Source organism: Strigops habroptila, chromosome 2 (genome assembly GCF_004027225.2).
Source record: "Strigops habroptila isolate Jane chromosome 2, bStrHab1.2.pri, whole genome shotgun sequence".
Classification (NCBI taxonomy): Eukaryota; Metazoa; Chordata; class Aves; order Psittaciformes; family Psittacidae; genus Strigops; species Strigops habroptila.
The window spans coordinates 16,118,163-16,138,863 of NC_044278.2; the positions used below are offsets into that span (position 1 = coordinate 16,118,163).

A 20,701-nucleotide genomic window follows, 5' to 3' on the forward strand; every position below is an offset into this window, starting at 1 on the left:
AAAGTTGCTTAACAAAAGAATATGGGCACCTAACCCATAATCTAGCTGCTACCTGCAACAAACAAGAAATATTTACCTGGCCCTATTGTGGATAGGAATATCTCATTAACTTTTACTATTATGGTGATGAACGCAGGTTGAACACAGGTTTTATAATGGCATTCTGCCTGCAGCATACTTAACTATACCGGCTTTCAAGTCTAGCTTTCAATTCTATTGCTTCTACAGCTATGACTCTTCCCTCTGAAACTCCAACTACCTTCAGAGAAAACCCTAATATCACAGAAGTAATGTTTAATTATGTAACAATAGCTAGTTGAGTATGACATAGCCATTCTTCTCAACATTTTTTCAGATCATCTGACTGAAAATCATTATTCTGTACTAATATGTATAGAATACACAAGTCATTTAAGTTTCTCCAGCAAATTCTAGTCAGTGTCTTATTTCCTGGTGTCTTAAAATATGTTAAAATTGTCCTTGTAAGCTCATTTCAGAACTAATACATATTTTTTTACTTGTTAAACGTTTATTTTTTGCTCCAAAGGAAAACTTACTTTTATAAAAAGATTCTGAGCACATTTTTCAACCATCACCCCATACTCAAAAGTTTACATGGGATACTGTTAGCACTGGTAACACCAGGACATTCTCCAGTTACTGCACGCTACTAGTTAAGATTAAAGGACAGTGCTGAAAACTACTCGCAGTCTACTGAAGTTTTCCTTTTCTTGCTAAGATGTAAGAACACATCACAGGCAGTTTTATTGCAACTGAGAAGAAACCAAAGAATGTGAACTGTATTGATTACCAAGTCTGCAAGATTTAACATGGGAGTAATACTTAGAAAAATGGCTAAACAGCAATTTGTAGGTAAACTGCAGCTACACTTAAGACACTTTCAGGAAGCTTTGTCTGTCTAGTCATCTACTTCCTACAACTAAGTTTCATACAAGAGCTACTAAGAAACTAAAACCAGTAAGTACATTGAAAAACAGCCAGGATCAAGATAAACCAAAATAGTTTCTGATGTAAGGAAATTGCTTCACTTTTAACAAGGTGGGAAGACACACAACATATGTTACGAAACAAAATATGAGAGGTAGTCTAGTTGCTCATTTGACTGGGAGAGGTAGAGCTAGTTGAGAAATCAATAGCTAATGCCAGTCAAAATGATAATTATTCCAAGTTTTCTAAGATGCAAAGAGTGCTTATGTCACCACGGATTCAGCTGTCTTGCTCATATTTACTTACTTTTATATAGTTTTACATAGGTTATTGTAAAGTATCCATTCAGGGAGGGAATGCTCCCAGAAATAACCACGGAAACAGCTTAACTACATTTTGGTCTGTGTCAACCAATTCATCAAGTTTATACATCTTATGACTATAAGGGTTAATAAAGCTAAATGGCTCTCCTCTTTCGGCAGGCTGATATAACTACAAATGCATACGAAAGACTAAAAGCAAGTTAAGTCTCAAATTCCATAAGGTTTATCTATATAAAATTCTCCATGCAATTTGTTCCCACAGGAAAAAAAGATGACTTATTTTAGAGATGAAAGCCTACAGGACACATTGGGCATACAGTCAACAGGTATTAAACCCCTCATATCCTAAGAGTTATGACATCTGGGTACAGAATCATACATAATGTTCCCTTGGATTGATGTAGACTCTTCCAGGTCCTGAGTTTTCTGGGTATCTGCTGCTCCAATTTTTGTAGTATGTTTGCTGATAAACAGGATACATATGCTGAACACCTTCTTCTTCCTGTGGCTCTTCAGCCTCACAAGTAAGTTGTCTTCCATTCACAATTTTCTAAACACACACAAGAAGTAATCAGTTTCATAGTTCATGTATAGAATCTGCAGTTCCTATTTTTGTTAAAGTGTTAAGCAAAACAGAAGGTGCATGATCTCTAAAATGGCCCTATGAATCAAGAAATATGAACTTAAAAATTCCATTCACTAACAGACATGACAGAAGCATTAGTAACTAGTCAGAGTTAACCTCAAACGTTTGTTTCAAAGTCAGATTTTAAGGTTCAATAAATCTAAAAAGCAAATAAAAACTATGAAAACGTCTGTCGGCACTTCTGTGCTTTGTTATTTTATTCAACAAAAACTTCAGAGATATAGTGTTTATGTATTTAAATTAGTCAGCAGAACTACCTAGATACTTCCCACTTCATGGATAGAAAATCTACACATCCAACAGTTACCGACTAGCATGGACAAATATTTTGTTCTTTATGAAAGACATCCTTATAAGCTGCTTTTAAGGAACAAGATGAAATCAAAGCTTCCATCAGGAATTCAAGCCACCTTATTATTTACCATGTACTGCAAGTTTCCAGTATCCTTTTCTCTGTACTGGCTTTGCAAAGCAAAATGTTCTTTCTGAAATTAGAAAAGTTACAGTGGAAGTAAGTCAAAATTAGACACTGCAGAACAGCTTTAGTTTATAAAAAAATGCTACTCATCACAAAATACACTCTGCCTTGTGAAGTATCTTAACTGATTACTATTAGGAATACTTCTTACAAGCTAATCTCTGGTGGAAAAAAAAAGAACCTACTGTCAACTTAAGAAGTGTTATTTACACATTTAATTTTGCACTTTTTATTTAAGCATAAGCATGTTTGAGATAAAGTTAAAAAGCTTTATTTTAACATGACTGATTTTAGATAAGCCACAGCTTAAAAACCAAAGTAAAATCAAAAATCAGTTTATAAAGCATAAAGTTTTCACAAGCATTATATGGATAAATGCCAAGTCTGATATTGCACAGAAGTATTTAACAGAAAAGGAATTTACTTGTACACTATTGAGAGTAGAAGGGAGTACGTTTGTTTCTTAATTTGATAAAACTAAACAGAGTACTTCCCACTGAAAAATTAAAAATCTGTAATGAGAGTACCCTAAACAAATAAAAGTAATTGCTCTTCAGTACAATTAAACTAATTTTATTTTCCCCTTATTAATTAAAGCAGCATAGATTTACAGATTGTCTACCCAGGTTTGTATCGCTGATGGATTTTCCAACTGACAGTCCACATTTCCTAGATATTTTACCATTAACTTTTTCTGTGAGGCCTAAAATCTGTTCCTCTAAGTGTATCTCTCCAAAATATTGTTTTGGAGGTCCAGCAAGCCCTGATAGCTAGATGTACATCAGGAACTAACTGGCATTCTATCCACAGGACAGGATAAGAGCTAATATCAACCAAAATCCTCCCAGGCATATTGCATGAACACTCTACATCTTAATGTCAACTGCAAGTCTGCTCCTACTGTTCAGCATGGCTTGCTAATGAAAACATAGCCATATACACCAGGAAGTTCTTCTGCAACTCACATAGGAATCCATTGCTTGATTCATCAAGCCCATTAGTCTTTTGGAACATTGGCTATGCTAGCATAGGAAAAAACCCAACTTACCACCCAGCTGGGTCCTGCTACCCGATTCCCTCTCCTAAAGCAGTCTTAGAAAGTCAGTTTATTCTGCAGTTACTTGCCCTGTGTTAGTTCCCTAAGAACAGTCCCACCACCAAGATCAATACAGTTTTACTGAGTCCTTAACACTAAGTTTCAAAACTCATTAGCATCACACAGCTATTGGAGTAACAAAAGTCTTAAATCTAACAGCAGTCTAGTGATCAACAGCATTTGAGAGATCTCTACCACTTAACTCTTCAGTCAGGTCTTGCAGAAACTCCATAATAAAAAGCAATGTTCCCAGGTAGTCTCGGATGGTCATGGCTCTCTGCCCTACTTATACCTCATATTTTCAAACAAAACTGTGGCAGCTTTATGAGCTAATGCATTGAGCCTGAATGCACCAGCATTCCCAACAGCATGACTACGCTTTGGCTTGACAAAAATGCTTGTGTTAGCCCTCAATTTGAGAGAACAAATGCATATCAATAAAATTACAAGTATGTAAACGCAGACTATTGCAAATTTGGTAGCTGCTGAGTAATTCACCACACTGATCCAATGGGAGACAAGAGGCATCTAGATGTTGCCCAGATCTCTCCCTTGTGGGATCTTGGGACTTGCTTGACTCATGATCCACTAGCAGCATTTCTCAACTAAGTAGTTTCCCCCACCAACTTAAAGCTTATTTTGAAAAGCTCAAGACCTCCAATTCATTCTCCTCCCGCAGTCATCTTCCTTCTAAACGAAGAATCAACCCTCTGCAAACATTTGGGATTGGTTTGGAAAAAAAAGCAAAACTCATGGAAAACCAGTAATTCCCATTTAAGCTATGTAAAGAAGGTACGTATAAGAAGTTTTCTTCATAGTAACTTGCAACGAAGTATATCTGGGTCAAGAACAGGCAGTCCTCATTGACTAGGTATCAGATTTATTCAGAAAACAGACAGCTGCAGCTTAATACTGCTTGTTTTAGCTCCAGTCTGTCACTAGCCAATTTCATACCTCTACCGTTGCTTTGCCATCAGCAATCTCCAGGTGACCAAGTAGGCAAAAAACTGGAAATACCATTATAGCAGCTGAAGACAACAGGCTCTGGTATAGCCAAAAGGAACAAACATGTATCTTGGGGTTACATAGTCACTGGTCTAAGAAATATCAGAATGATGACTAGAAAGGTGCAGCTTTATTGACAAGTAGAACACAGCCTTAACAGTTATGAGAATATATGACAAAATGGAAGACAAAGAGTGGACAAACATATGGTGCCTGTAATTGTTTCCAAAAAGAGGACAACTGCACTGCATTAAGAGCAACAGCATGAAGAAAAATCATTGATCAAAGCTAGCAAAGACCCAATACATCAAGAAGAGTTCCTTCTGTAACTGGGTTCATATCAGAATTGAATACAAACAAGCTACATTTTATACAGTTCATAAATAACCCTATTCAGAGTAAGAATAGTCAGATATATTTTTTCTTCACTACTTAAGTCAAACAGGTCACCATTTTCATCACCTGCCTGCACACACAAATTGCTGAATTATTTCCATGCAATCAATAGTTACAGCACTGATTACCTTATATACTCACCTTGTACATACAAAATAAGTTAGAATTTGGCTAAGCAAAAGAGCCCAGGCCCAAACTGCCTCACCCGTTTTCCCCAAAACAACCTACCAAAGCACAAAACAAGAGCACAGCACTGTATCTGTAAGGAAGTTAACTTATTTACAAAATCATTAAAGAAAATAAAACTTTCCATTTTATGCATGTTTATATACTTACCTCTAATTTGATTATATCTGGGAAACAAATTTCTACTTATTTCATGAAGAAATGCTTCCTTGCCTTTCTTCAGAGCTCCATCTAATAAATACACTGCACACATTATGCAGAGCACGCTTGAATACATATTTTTCAAATCCCAAGGAAGTCAGTTCTTTATTAGACATTTATAGTTTTAAACTCTATAAAAAATGGTAGACAGTATCTAAATGTTCCACTTTCCCCCGTTCCCCTCCTCTTCTTAATCATGGTTTTGAAAAATAAAGACAGTATTGCAACTATACATTTACATCTCTGCAAATAAAGGTATTTTTTACAGGAAAGATTTAGCACAAACACACTTCCTTATCAGGAGTAAACCTTCCTGCAGTTGAGTCAGCTTGCTGTCAGAGGGGTCAGATTTGATCACAATTTTTAGATTAGAGAGAGCTATATATTATGTTGATTACAGTGTCAGTTACTTAACACAGAAGATTCAAACCCTCCCGTTTTTTAAAAGTAAAAAAAAATAAAATTAACTTTTGCACCGTTACGATGGAGTACTTTTGTTAGCGAAACAGGCTATTTCCAAACATGCAGTTAATCACCAACTGCCTGAGTTAAAGAATGGCCAATTTTAATCACACCAAGCAATGCTACCTGAGAATGATGATTTAGGATACAGCTTATGCTACAGAATCATCACTCCTAATTAAGTTTCTTCCCTCTATGCCACAGTTAGCTAATAGTATAGGGGCATAATAAGCTAAAGCAACGTCTTTTGCACAATTGTGTATTTGTTTGTTTTGTAATTCCTGCTTTTCCCAACAGTCTTACAGTGGTAGGAACAGCACAAAGTAGCCAAGTTGTTGGTCCTATAGCAGAAACTCCATCACCACCCAACAAGGGCTCATATAGGTAGGTAACATTTGCAGTGGTCATACACCCATGTTCTTACGCTCAAAAATGTTTTTAAGAAGAACTCAATCTCAGTAATGTTTCATTCTTTTCTCCTCCTTACCCTTAACTTTTTTACTTCTATACATTCATTTAGTTCAAGCTTTGAAGATTTCAAGTTATTTAAACATGACCTGAATATGCATTGTGAAACCAGCTAAAAAAAATAATCTCCACTTCTCCAGCAGTTCTTTTCCACCATCTTCACAGGCCTATGTTTCTAACTTTTGCTTGTCCTGCTTTCTCTCTTGTAATTCCATTTTCAAGTTTTATCTCCCCTGCCCTTAGTCATTCTGCTTTTGCTCCTCAAGTCTTAGAAGGCATTCTGCAGGCCAATTCTGAGAATATGTAATTTATTGCTTACCAGGAGACACTGGTCTTTCATACCTGAGCTAAGAGCATGACTTCACCACACAAGAAGGCAATACACATGGGGAAAAAGATCCTCCACATCATCACCAAAGGCGAATGTTCTGTGAGAAAAAAAATCTGCCTGCTCAAGAATTTCTACCGTCAGTGGATTTAAATGAGATTTAGGCAAACACTGGAAACTAGAACAAGGAAATTCCAGTAGGTTCATTTATTCAATTAAACATAAAGACAAAGGAAATCATCTCACATGGCATAAGAACACACCACCTTTTCTAGAGAAAGGTGTTTACTGCCATGGAGCAAATGACTGAACTAAAACCATCAGGTTCTGCCAAAGAAAACTGGTGGTCAGCTACAGTGTTTCTATGCAGGAAACTACAGTGTATTTGGGGGTTTGTGCTTTGAAACTTACAATAGTTTGCACTGTCTTACCTTTTACATTTTGCAGAGTTTCATAAAAGCATTGAGTTTTACTCTAAAGATGCTCCTTCTCAAACATTCATTTAAAAGCCTGAACCACTTACCTCACCAACATCTTCATTTTACATTGTCTCATCCATTCCAATTTAGAAACCCTATTACAAAAGTGTCCATTGACAAAAAGCTTGGGCCTCATTTTGATCCCTGTCTGGTTAATGTGTTTTTTGTGTGTGGGGGTTCCTTCCCCTTCTCCATCCCCAACCCCATAAGATCTTTTACCAATACTGATGAGCTTCCTTTCATTCAATTTTGTTTGCAGCTCTTCAGTCTAAGGCAAATTATAACAATAATGCTTCCTTTTTCATCAAGGAAGAGATGTTCCCAACTGTATTAGGACCATTAGGAAAAGAATTAGAAGAGTGCAAGACACCCATAATATAAAATGCATCAATATTATGCTAGGTTTAAGAGTACTGAGGGTGATCTTTTTAAATCTGTTTCAGAAATATCACCATTCAGTAAATGGCGGTATATGCTTTTAACTGTGCTAATACAATTTCACCACCATCTTTGTCCTAGTTTCAGATAAAGTTAATTTTCTTCCTAGTAGCTGGTGCGGTGCTGTGTTTTGGCTTTAGTGTGAGAACAATGCTGATAACACACCGATGGTTTAGTTGTTGCTCAGTAGTGTTTACCCTGATCAAGGACTTTTCAGTTTCCCATGCTCCGCCAGTGAGAAGGGGCACAAGAAGCCACGAGGAAGCAGAGACAGGACGCCTGACCCATACTAGCCAAAGGGGTATTCCATACCACAGCACGCCATGCACAGTATATAAACTGGGGGGAGTCACCTGGAAGGGACCAATTGCTGCTCAGGTTGGACTGGGTGCCGGTGAATGGGTGGTGAGCAATTTTATTGTGCATCACTTGTGTTTATGGTTTTTGTTCTCCTTTCCCCTTTAGTTTTATATCTCTCTGTTATTCCCCTTATTATTACAATATTGTACTTTATTTTCGTTATTAAACTGCTCTTATTTTAACCCACGGGTTTTACATTCTTTTGATTCTCCTCGCCATCCCACCCAGGGAGGAGAAAAGAGGCAGGGGGTGAGTGAGTGGCTGCATGGTACTTAGTTGCCATCTGGGTTTAAAACACAACATCTTTTCTGTTTTGAATAGGAATACAAATGTTACCATTAAAGATCTTTAGAATATGACAGGGTTGCTTAGCTAAATACGTAAGGTATTCTTACAAATCGCAAGTCTAAAGTCAGTCTTCTCACAGCTAGAATTACCTACTGGGCTGTACTTCTCAGTTAATGAAACTAATGATTCAAAGGATTGCCTGAATTAGTGCCTCGCCTTCCACTCCTTTTATAAATATTATGCAACAGAGGAATTCCTATTTAAGCCACTGGAATTGTTCCATTGTTCAGCTTCCTCTTGATTTGCCCCAGAACTCGGTTGCCAAGCAGAAATTCCGCTCTTAACAAAGACACAGCCTTCAGGCTGCTCACTGCTCTTTCATATAACATGCAAAAAGTAGTTCAGAGTAACAGAATAGTATTTCTATGACAGTGGTTATTAAAAACCCATCTGACAAAAGCTACAGATTTGTTACTGAAAAAATTGATAAAGATGAACCTACAATCTTCTAAAAATGAACCTACAATCTTGTAAAACAAAGTATTTACACTGCAATTTTTTCTTTGTTCCACTTAATATTCCTATGCTTTGGACTTCTGCCTCACTTTTAGGGCCATAAGTGAACCAGTTCTTCTCAATTCTTAAGTGATTCAATGAATACATAAATGGGCATCTGCAAATATCAGTACAGAGAAATTATTAGGAGTACTCAGGTGTGTGGTACTTTTACACACATGTAGCTTATGATTTAACATTAGCACATAAACATTAGCATATACTTAAAGTATACTTAAAGCTTCCAAGTTGGAAGGAGTAACTATAAATTACATCGGCTATCCAGTAATAGCAAATGTGTACGACATCCCCCTTCATTTTAATATCAACACCCATCTACTCACATATGGGTAAAATTTAGTTAAATATGGACTGCTGGGACAGGAGAATTTCAGCTTATTCAAGTTGCACCTGGAATATTTCACAAGAACCAAAAAAGCTACCGTGCATGATTTGAACAGTACCTGTACAGATGATTGGAATATTTGCACATTACATGTAACAACTTACCAGAATCAAATTAAATTTGATCAATCCACTTTCAACTCTCAGTTATTTGAGTATACAGAAGACACCATTTATAATAATTCCACTTTAACTTTACTTTGCACCTTTGTGCAGCCTATCATTTCCACTCAGGCTGAATTTGATCACCTATCGAGGGAAATGAGTATATGGTTCAGTCTGTTTAGGGTCTTTTCTCTATTTATAAAATATGTTTAGATAACAAATTTTATGTTCAACAAAGACTACAGTCTGCTTTAGCTCTTCTTAATTCTTAGGTACCCACTAACAGAAGTCACAGTAAGCAAAACCAAGAAAGAATTCAATGACAGCAGAGTTCCAAAGAAGAAAACAATAAGGTATACACTTCATGAGTAACCCAGTAAAGGATAACTAATTGCATTTTCTTTTGCTGTCATTTTGCCATACAGCAACATTACAGATGCACAATAACACAACAGTCCATATCTTCTGATTCTATGAGCAAGATAATCTTTTACCATAATAGCTAAAGCATAGGAATGTATTGGCAGAAGCACAATTCGTTGATACTGCACTTGTTGAGTACTGCAGTGACAGAAGAGTTACTACATAGCTAGCACAAGATGCCCAACCTGAGCACAAAAAAGCATTTTCTTTTGTGTTATCTAGGTGCTATACCACCTTCAAGATCAGAAAACAAAAACTTATTATACTTTTGGCCAACTAAATATTTTATACCTTCATAATGTTATAATTATCGTGTTGCTACTAAAAGCAGCAACAGATCTCAAAAGTTTGTTTCATTCAGCAACAATATAAGCAAGCATTACTCAATATAATATCTGTAATACACAATATTCTTTTCATGCATTACTTTCATGAGAAGGAGAAAGCTTTTATCAGCAACTGAGCTTTAGTAATCAGCAATCACATTAAGAAAATCTACAAGAATATTTTCAACATTATTAAGAACTCCATCAAAATCTGTCTTCAAGGTGGGTGAAGAATTTTTTTCCTACGGCATCCCTCTATCAGAAAAAAAAGGCTTCTATGGTCCATAAAGCTATGAAGGTGCACCTGTTTACTGGAAAACCAGTATTTATTATAAACAAATGATTGCCTGGATTATCTCAGTCTTTTAATTCAGCACAAGTAGTTAGAATTACATTATTTATACAAACTACTCAACGTGAAACAAACATCCCATTAAGAACAATTACAACCTAATTCTCAGTAATACTGATAGGTGATCAATGTTTCCTTCAGTGTAAGCAGAAATTAAAAAAAAAAAAGAAATCAGGCCGACTGATTTAATATATACAAACCCCCCCCCATTTTAGGGGCTACAGGCAGGATTGTAGTTTTCACAGCCAGACTGGTCTATTATATCAAGTGTAACAATCAATGCTGTTAACTGAAGCTGTCTCGCACAAACAGGTCTCTTCTGTGTTGTCTAATATAGAAGAAGCCTTATGAATTCACCTGGAGCTTTGCAAGCAGTACAATGCAGCACAAGACCATGCTGTAGCTAAGAAGGGCAGTCTTTTCCTTCCTTGTTCCCCACTTATTTCAACTTTCTCATTTGCCAGAATTAGCTTTCCAGTCTATCACCTCTATGATCCACACAAACCTTACAGCTTAAAAGAATGACAGTTGTTACTAGCAAAGAAGATGATGCTGCTGAAGTCACTTGTTAAGTTTACCAACTATATTTGTTCCCCCCATATGAAGAGTGTTTTAGAAAGCTATGTATATTCTTTTAATTGCAGAATTTAAACTACAGCTTTTTCTACTTCAAGAGGTGCACAGTCTGTCAAACACTATTAGAGATACACAAAGGATCTATCTACTAGTTTCCTGACCTTTAAGGACAACTAACATCAAGGATCTAAGATTCAGATATCACATAAGCAAGGAAATATCTTGGTTGCAAACCAATAATCAAAAGACTCCATACATGACTAGGAAAGCAAAATCAGACTAAACTAACACGATAAAGGAAAAGTAACACTTTACCTACCTCAATTTAAGATATATATAACCATTTACTCACCTGAAGCATGGCTTCTTTCTGTGGTACAGAGAATGCTCTCTCCTCATTTGAGGATGGTTTGTGAGTGGGTGGAAGATCAATCCTGTAACAAAGAATGATATATGACATGCCATGTTTGTGAAGTCCAATTGAATGGCCAGAGACTATTTATTTCAGCTGCCAGATCATCCAACAGACAACATTCAGGGACACACACCTTTCAGTCAGCAATGACACATACGAAATACTGTAATGTTAACACATCCACCACTGGCAATAATTCAGCTACATACTTTTTGTAGAAAAGCACTACCTGTAGTTTGTTATTTATCCTATGAGGTGTTAAGAAGACTGAACTTCCCCAACCTCCAAGCAGAATTAGGGACTACTGGTATCTATTATTATTTCTAGGTTATGAGACATAGCTTGACCAACATTTACTACTACACTCTTTCTTTGAAAAGCCTTCAAGAAAGCCTTAAAACTAAACACGACATGCAAGACTTCTGTATTGTAACTTTCTCGGGGAAAGCAAATGGCTCTAAAAGAATTAGAATGTTTAAGACTATTCACATAATTATGCTTCAGCTACAAAATATAAGAGAAACAAACAAGAAACCAGTATTTCTAACAATGTTAGAAATTACTCAGTTGTAGGAAAACACTTGACTCATCTTGCTAGCTCAAGAGATTCAAATGCTAAAACTTATTTTATGCTAACTGCTGTTATTTTATTATATGCTCCTCATTAAGTATATACATACTTAATGACAGACATTTTCTTCCTCATTCAGTTTAACTGTATACGGCATGTATGAAAAGACTTGTATTTACAGATATTCAAAGCCATTGCCTCTTCTTATGAACGTTCCAAACAGGGTCTAGACATCACCTACTTTAACTGATGAAACCTTTTCACTCTTTTTATTTACTTGGTTTTGTTTGACTATATTGGATGTTTAAAAAAGTAAACCACATGTCTGGTTCCACAGACTTCAAATAACAACCAACATACCAGAAAGCACATTGAGTCAGTCTTTTCTAAGCACAGATCTGTGGGTGCTTGCTTCATTTTACATATCTATCAGGATAAATCTTTGCAGACCTTCACTTCTGCAAAGCACAGTCAATCTGCTCCTACGTTAGACCTACTTCTATAATAAGCCAGTAGTCTGTGGCATCAGTCAAGATGACCTCTCCCGTGCCCTCCAATTCAATTGATGATCAGTTTTCTTTAAAAAAACCCAACAAACTTCTGAGGAGATACAGATTCGTATTACCTCTGAAGTAATTCCTAGCCTCATTATTTTTCAGAAATTTCTACTCCTAAAATACAGCCTGAAATTTTGACAGCTGAACAGCTGCTAAGTAAACTCAGACATTTAAAGCCCTGTATAGAACAAATGCTTTCTGATTATTGCTTTCAATTAAAAAAAAAAAAAAAAAAAAAGAAAAAGAAAATCCAACACATACTCACACTTTGTCAAGGTAAGATGGCCTTTTTTTCCATGGGGTCAGTAGCACTGTCACAAAGATGGTAATGATAAAAAGAGCAAGGACTGCTCCAATCACAGCCCCTGCTACAGCAACAGAAGATGTCTGCTTAAATGGCACATCTGCAATGTGATAGCATAGATTACAGCTTCAAGAAGTTCACATACTTTCAATACTCAGATAAACTATTTCAGCATTCCTCTGTTTCTTTCTTCCATGACTAAATAGAAAGCCTTGTCCTTCACTAGCACTCTTGCAGTATTGGCTCCGGTCACCCAATTAAAGAACTGGTTGTAATGAGAGAGTTTGTGAATCATCAATATAATCTCAAAAATTTCATTGACTACCTTTAATAAATACTACCTGCATGCTTTTTATTTTCAATTTCAGGGCAAGATGAAGTTACAGAACACAAGCTTTGCACTTACATAAGCAAATGAGGTGCTAATTCAAAAAGACAGACAACTACGGCTTTATTTGCCATCTTTCTTTAAAGCCACTGAAGTCTGCAGAAAAGAAAAAGGGAAACTTAAAATCAGAGGAAAAAAGATATACTACCAGGGGCAAAGAACACAAATTCACTAACACTTCACTTACAGTTACTAAAGCAACCCCTAAGACCATCTATCATCTCCAGGACTTCATACTTTAAGCCATAAAACCCAGTCATCTTTATAAATAAGTTTCAAGGGGGGGAGGGGGGAGGAAAGGGGGAGAGAAAGTTTGTTGTGTGGTTTATGTTTTTATTGTTGGTTGTTTAGTTGGTTTTTTTAGAAGAGGATTTTTCTTTTAACCTCAGCATTGTCAAACCTGATGTTTAATAACTTTTATGTAGACTTAACACATGTCAGTCTATAAAGATCAACCACTTTGCTATGCTAGGGATTCAGCAAGTTTTAAATCTTAACTGTGAAACCTACTAGCATTCTTTAATTCACTATCAATCTCAGTGTTTCAAACCCACACCAACAGGCTTATCAAAAAAGTTGCACTAAAACTTTTATCCATAAAATATAGGTAGCATTCAGAAATACTGCTCTGATCCACACTAATTACTGGATCAGAAACATAACAGCAAAGAAGTTTAAAATTAACATAGCTCTGTACTTGTAACATTTCTAATGCAGTTTACTTCAGCTATTTTCTTTAAGAAATAATCACACATTGCCTCTCTCCAAATACCACACACCCATCCTGTGTCATCTCTTACCAGATGAAATCTTAAGGTTAAAAAACTAACACTATGCAGTATGTTTTATCAATTATTAATAATTCTAATGCTGTTTCTGTTGTATGCTGGAAAGCTGGACAAAATCATCATCTTCTCATTCTTCAATTAATAAAAACCAAAACAACAAACCAAAACAAACCACCTTAATTCCAATCTGACAAAAAGGGATTTCTGTCCTCTTGCTGCATATGAAAGACCTGACGGCAATACTCCCCTGGAATCACTCATGCAGGTATGCTTAAGTAGCTTGAACAAAACTGAAATAAGCATTTTTTTGTGACTTTCTTAAGGGATAAAGTGATAGATTAACAACTTGCAGGAAGGTAATTTACTCTAGAAGATTAACGTAACATACCACCTTCAGTGATCATTGTCCTATTTTACTAAACAGCTTTCTTGACATAAGCTCCATTTGTCTATCAGATACTGATCTATACATCTAAGAACCACAATTCACATTCTCCTGAAAATGGGCACATGAATAAGTGGAAAGCTCACTTAACCACTGCATCGGCTTAAGTGTAGTTTACATAAGTGTCCTCTTGTTTAAATGAGAAAGTTGTGGGTAACTAATATACGTTGCCAGGTCCAGATTCATGAAGACACTTTGCTCTTGTGACTATACCAGACAAGTTCCTTGACTGCCTTGTACTAATTTTCAGAGTCTTTTTTTGCTAAAATGTTGAAGCATTACACTTTCACTGAAAGTTCAGCCACTGAGTCTCATTTTGGATGAGATGACAATAGCCACCTATTTACTTCTGAACACCAGGAAAAACAGCAATATCCCAGCAAGTGTAACAATGTACGGGAACTAAACTGCAATTACTACAGGGTTCACTTAACTTGCTTTATTTAATTACTTTAGGAAAATAATAGTCACAGAAATTCTATCAGTCTACCCAGAAGAACAAAGAAGAAACCCAGCCTCCTATGCCCAGCTAAAAAAGCCAGAGAGCACCAAAGATGCATGGTGCCAGCTACACAGCATTTAACCACCAGTTGGTTAGAAATAGATAGGGATGGATTAAAAAAAAATAAAAAAATGGGTAAAGCAGAGCTACAGCAATTTTTATTTTTTTTACTTTTATTTTAAAGAATGTTAATCCTAGACAGTGTATCAGCTGTGCTTAAAGTGAAGCTGTTTGGACAGCAACTATCCCTATTTATCATTCTCAAGTTTCATACTTTTGAAAATAGTTTCTGAAAACACCTGTTCTATAAGCTTGGGGTCTCCAAGGGGAAATGCTAAAAAGTCCATCTTAAACACTTCATTTGCTTCTACCCAGCCTCTGTTTTTATTATGCTTTTTCATCTCCAATTTTAAGAGCGTATCTGTCAAACATTTTTGAGCACTACCTATGTTCCAGAATGTAACAAAAAGTTTATTCACACAACAGCCATTTGTACTTACAATCAATTCTTTTTACAACAGACATAATGTACAAAACATTGCAACACGCGTAAGCCCTATTCCTATTATCAACTTCAACTCCAAAACATTTCAACTTCTTAACCCATATGAATTAAATATATATATAATTTTTAAAAAATCAAAACAAAAAAATCCACAGAGACAAAAGCAAAATATCCCATGTGGAGAACAGGTTTATGGTTGTTTATTTCTAAGTAACACCATCTTTTAAAGATGATACATCAAGTATTTTTTATTTGAAGAGAGGTATGATCTCTTTATTCCAGAAATAATTTGGATCAGAACCTTCTGCTAGAAATTTAACACCTTTCTTTGTGTTTGCACTCAAACTACATACACACAATATCTTTTGCTATTGTTCTTGAGACTTTGGTCAGTCATGTATCTGTACTCCATTAATCCAAACATGAACCTAAGTTGTTTAGGGATGCTTTTCCACTTGATTTTCAAATAAAGCTGTTGTCAATCTTTTTTTAAAGACATGCAGTCATAGGCAATCACAGTGTATTGTCTACAATGCTCAATGCAATTATTTTTGCGAAGCTCTAAATGCTCTAAGCTACCAAAGACCATGAGGATAGAAAAGACCTTCCAGCATGAATGCTCGCGAAGTAGCCGTAATTATACAGCCTATTTAATTTCAAAGGTAGCAGAGATTTTTCCCTTTTCAGGTTTCAAATACTAATAGCCTTGTCAGCTTCATTTTCCTTGAGCTAAACCCTTAAAAATGGCACTTCAAAGGACCTACTATCCAAATTATTATTTATCATTGGTGTGTAATTCATCTAAAGTTATTTCCTCAGTAGAATTAGTTTGGTGAACCTGCTCAAGACAAAGTAGAACTACTTCAGATGTCAAATGAGATGTCCTACATAGAATGCCTACAATGTCTTTTTAAAGAAGAATGCATTGTTCAATAAGTATCAATTATTTGCAGGGAAAACAAATCCACTGTGGTACAGACTGCAAAGATAAACTCCTGTTTCATAGATTCTGTAGTTGCAGCATCAGAGAGTATGTTTTCACTATATGAAGTAGCAATGTGAGTGTCCACTTCCCTACTAATCATCTGAAATTCTAGTTACCCTCTTCAAAGCAAGCATTGTAACTTATTCAGAAGCAGCGTAAAACCACTGTTTTAACTACTGGTCACAAAAATTCTAGCAACTGTTTATTGGCACCTGGGTAAATAAGCAAATTCACATTAGCCTCCAGCTCCAAAATCTATTAGACTTTTCTTCTTAGTTGTGTCCAGTTCTTCGGCTTGCAAATTCAGTGGTAAGATTCCCACAAAGCCTCAGAAAAAGGTCGCTAAAATTGTACCCTGTGTACTTGCAAAGAGTCTTGTATTCATTAATGAATTTTGACATCCTGCCAATTACAGGCCTAACAAAATATCTTAAAGTATGTATATATACAGACACTAGCATAAGCTTTAGAAATCAAAGACTATAAAAAAATAATTTTTCATCTTATTCGAAGACTAGCCTTTGACCTGTTTACACAGTTACTCCTCAAATTTTTGTTCATAAGTTAAGTTTCAGTGCAATGACTTCTTTTAAGTACATAGTTACAAGAAGGCTCATTAAAATGCTAAGAGGTATTCATTTTTGTGCAGAAAAAAACCCTAAAAATAAAGCTTTGATTCTGCTGTAACTCATTTTAATTGGTAAAATATGTGCTATACAGAAGCATTAAGTTCACCATAGATGGTATCTAGATTGGAGTAATTCACTTAATCTGTGAAGTAAAAGCCCCAAAAGATTATATTTGATCATTGCCTTAGGTAAATTTCTTTTTAAATCAGAGAGCCAAGACAGCCACTTTTTATTCTTAAACAATTTGAATGGCAACTTTAATTTAGCCTTTTTTACCTCTGACATAGACCAATATAAGCACTCTGCATTAAAACTCAAACAGTAGTACAGCATTGGGAAAGAAAGCAGCTCAAATACATTTTCCCCAGATTCAGCATTTCCATTGTGTCAAGTCACAATATAAAAACCTTTGGGAAAAAAAAAAAAAAAAAAAAAAACAGTTTCAAAAAGTTTATTCTTCCTCTTGTGTAAGTATAAACAATCTGAAAGTGATCACCCAATGAAATGAATTGTAGGTACACGTTTAGTTTTCAGTGGTTACTACACATACCACTCCCTCCGAGATATTACCGAGCCATCTATGTGAGAAACAAAGTCTTCTTCATTGTCATCATAACATTCACCACCCATATACTTCATTCCCAATGTTCCACCTTCATAATAATCCATCGGTCTTTCATAACGTTCCTGGTACCTGTTAATATTGTCTATATTGTTCCACTCTGGTTTTTCAGGGTCTTCTAAATAATCTTTAGATATTAGGCTGTTCATTGGATGCTTTATTTCTTTTTTTATACTGTCAGGGTAAGAATCCACATCATCTGACTGAAGAACATCTATTTGAGACTCTTTCTGCATATCTGATGGTGGAATGTAGTTCTTAGCAAAGTAGTCACCACGGAACGTCCGTCTTCTCCTATAGCAGATAATTCCAACCAGAACACTGACAAGTATGAGGAAGAGCGCCCCACCCACCGCACTACCGATGACAGTACCCCAAGAGTCTTCCTGCATGGCTGGCAAGGTTGATGTTGGGAAATCTATTATTCTAGGTTCTGTTGCTAAACCTGTGATGCCATCAGTCGAAGGATGCCAGGGAACCGTGGGCAGTCGAGTGGTAGTAGTAGGAGGATCTAATGGAAAGAGCAAAGAAGTAGACAAGACACAGAAAAGGCACAGAATGTCAATGCAAGCTAAATCAGTTAAGGGTTTATAAGAAAGCAGTTGATGGGTATGTTCTACAAGAATAGTTTTTCATTCTCAAGTTCACAGCTCTACAAGAAGTCCTATACTTTCTGCAAGATTTAAACTAGCTTTGTTACTTGTGGTTTTGAGCTACGCTGCAGCAGAACAGGAAGTACGCGGAGAAAATAAAGTCAGAATAATCTTTAAGTAGACATCTTGCCCTCCTCAAAGTAAGGAAATGCAGCTTTTCTTAGATGTTGATTGTAGTTCATTATTTACCTCCCCCATGGAAGAAAGCTGTCTATTAGGAAAAATCCAAGCAGTTCTTTACCTTTCCAGCCAGCACTTAGGAATACTGAATTAAAATAATTTATAATGCCACAGGGTCAATTATCCCCACTTCAGAAATTGTTCAGGGCTCTGAGTATAAGAATGAAAAACTATGAGTTTTGTGCTCAGTCAGCAGTACATGAACTACTGATTTTTAAGCTATTCTCTCCAAAAACATTTGTTGCATTAATACAACTTACTCAGCTTCACCTGGGGATTAGTGAAAGAAGCATAGTTAAAATGGCATGTATTAATCTCAAAATAACACTTATGTTGAGCAAGGAGCTTTCAGGATTTAAAAATGAAAACCACTGAAACATCAGAAGCAAATTTTTTTCTATGCATTCCTCCTAAAAGCAATTTAATCTCTCCTGCACAAATAAATTTCCATATTAGTTACTCAATATAAAATATCAACTGATTTCATGTCAGGTTATGCACGTAAACAAGAGATTGCCAGATACCAAGCTTCTCCAGCATTCAGGTTTTTCCTTTGCTCTTTAGGTCTACTGGAGATGTATGCATCTGTATTGAAGACAAGATTGAAGTGAGGGGCTGAAGACACAGAAAGCCTCCTGAGATTATACCAATCAATCACAATGTTACATGCAACTCCAGTTTCTATTTCTGTGCTGCACTGAATAAAACAGGCTTTTTGCCTTGCCCAATGCAAAGTAATTTTAAAGTCAGTAGAGCAAACACTAAACATGTTGTTATAGCTTGGATCTTTTAGAGAGAATATTACATGGATAGCCAAGTAGCTCATTATGTCATATTACTTAGTTAAATGGCCATAAGCAAGATTCATGGAACTGCTACTACCACATTGTAGAGGCACTCTAGATTTACCACCACAAAAAGCAAAACAGATAGAACTGGAGGTATGTCAAGTTTCCAGTTATTTGACAAATCATAACTTTAAAGATTCATAAATATGATTTTTAATCTCAGAGACAGCCATACAATTCTCTCACAACAGACAGAATTGCCACATTTGTCATGATCACTACAGATCATACTTCAGACTGCACTTCACTGCTGAACACAACATTTTAGGCTTGACATAATAAGTTTTGCTCAGATTTTTGAAGCACATAATTATATTACTTGACTATGTAAAAGTGGTGATTTGTTAGGGAGCTATACATAAATGAAATTAATTTGACAGAAGACAGGAAACTGAACAAGGAGGATGCACTACCAAAATGAATAAGAGGAATTCAGATTATGATTTTAGTAAAAACTGATTTAAAGTGAGTTTAATAATTTAACGAAGAAGTAGAGATTAAGGAATCCAAGATTACCAGGGTTCCCATGTCACAACTCCATAGGTCAAGAAGTTAAACTCAAAACCCCTTTTCCTTGAAAATGTGTTTGCTTTAGACACAAGATTTGATAGCTTAAGATGCAGTTTCAGACAGTATCAGCAATATTTTCTTCCAGGCTATATACACTTTGGTTTTTTTTAAACTGACTTTGTAATTGTTTATCTATTTCCCTCTGATATGAGGTCTTAAGTCCCATCCTCCACATCCACAGTATAAAATACACATTCACAAGTATGCAGTATTTTTATCCTGGCAAGTTTAACCATCACATATGTGAAATAAACACAGTGGCAATTACACTCTTATTATATATTAATACAGTGTTTTACAAAAAGCTTTTCCTTCAAAACTTCTGTTTCTTCCACCAGTTGTCAGGTTGTCCAGCTGCATTATCTACAAGCACTAATTAACATACTGCTCAAATTCATTGCAAATGTAGTATCAATTCAGTGTTTGCATATATGTATTCCTATAATACACAATCATGAATACTTCTACCACTTATTTTTGTCAGTACCTTTTATTCTTGAAGAATGACAAAATTAGAGCTGTCCCTCCTTGTTTATAAAGCCAGTTACAACTAACCCCATGTGAAGTTAGCTTCTGAACTTTCTGAATGCAGTCAGTTTGTTGTGGTGGTGGTGTTTGGTTTCTTTATTTTAGTTTCTGGTGGTCATCCCCACCTCCCTTTCTTAAAAACAAAAAAAAAAAAAACAAAAAAAAAAAAAACAAAAAAAAAAAAAACAAAAAAAAAAAACCACCAAAAAAACCCAACCAAAAACCAAAAAACACCACCAAACAAAAAAAAAAAACCCACCAAAAAATCTCAAACAACTTTCTGCACCTAGTAAGTTTCCCAATAGAAAACATCAAGACTAGAAAAGACAGAGTTCCTTACCTCTCCTCTGTAACATTTTGCTTGCAA

At 35.8% G+C, this 20,701-nt stretch overlaps 1 protein-coding gene across 7 annotated transcripts in view; it reads right to left on the reverse strand.

The window, feature by feature from the left end:
- Nucleotides 1–774: 774 nt before the first annotated feature.
- NECTIN3 (nectin cell adhesion molecule 3) overlaps nt 775–20,701 on the reverse strand; it is a 67,952-nt gene continuing 48,025 nt past the window's right edge. For 2 of the 7 annotated variants that reach the window (XM_030471701.1, XM_030471706.1), the window contains exon 6: nt 15,175–18,066. In XM_030471701.1, coding sequence (XP_030327561.1) covers nt 17,474–18,066 — 593 coding nt within the window. In that variant the 3' untranslated portion in view covers nt 15,175–17,473. Of the gene's footprint in view, nt 1,822–2,327; nt 2,403–10,208; nt 10,228–11,196; nt 11,279–12,652; nt 12,792–15,174; nt 18,067–20,701 lie in introns of those variants that run through there. The other 5 variants (XM_030471703.1, XM_030471702.1, XM_030471704.1 and 2 more) reach the window with 5 other exon arrangements.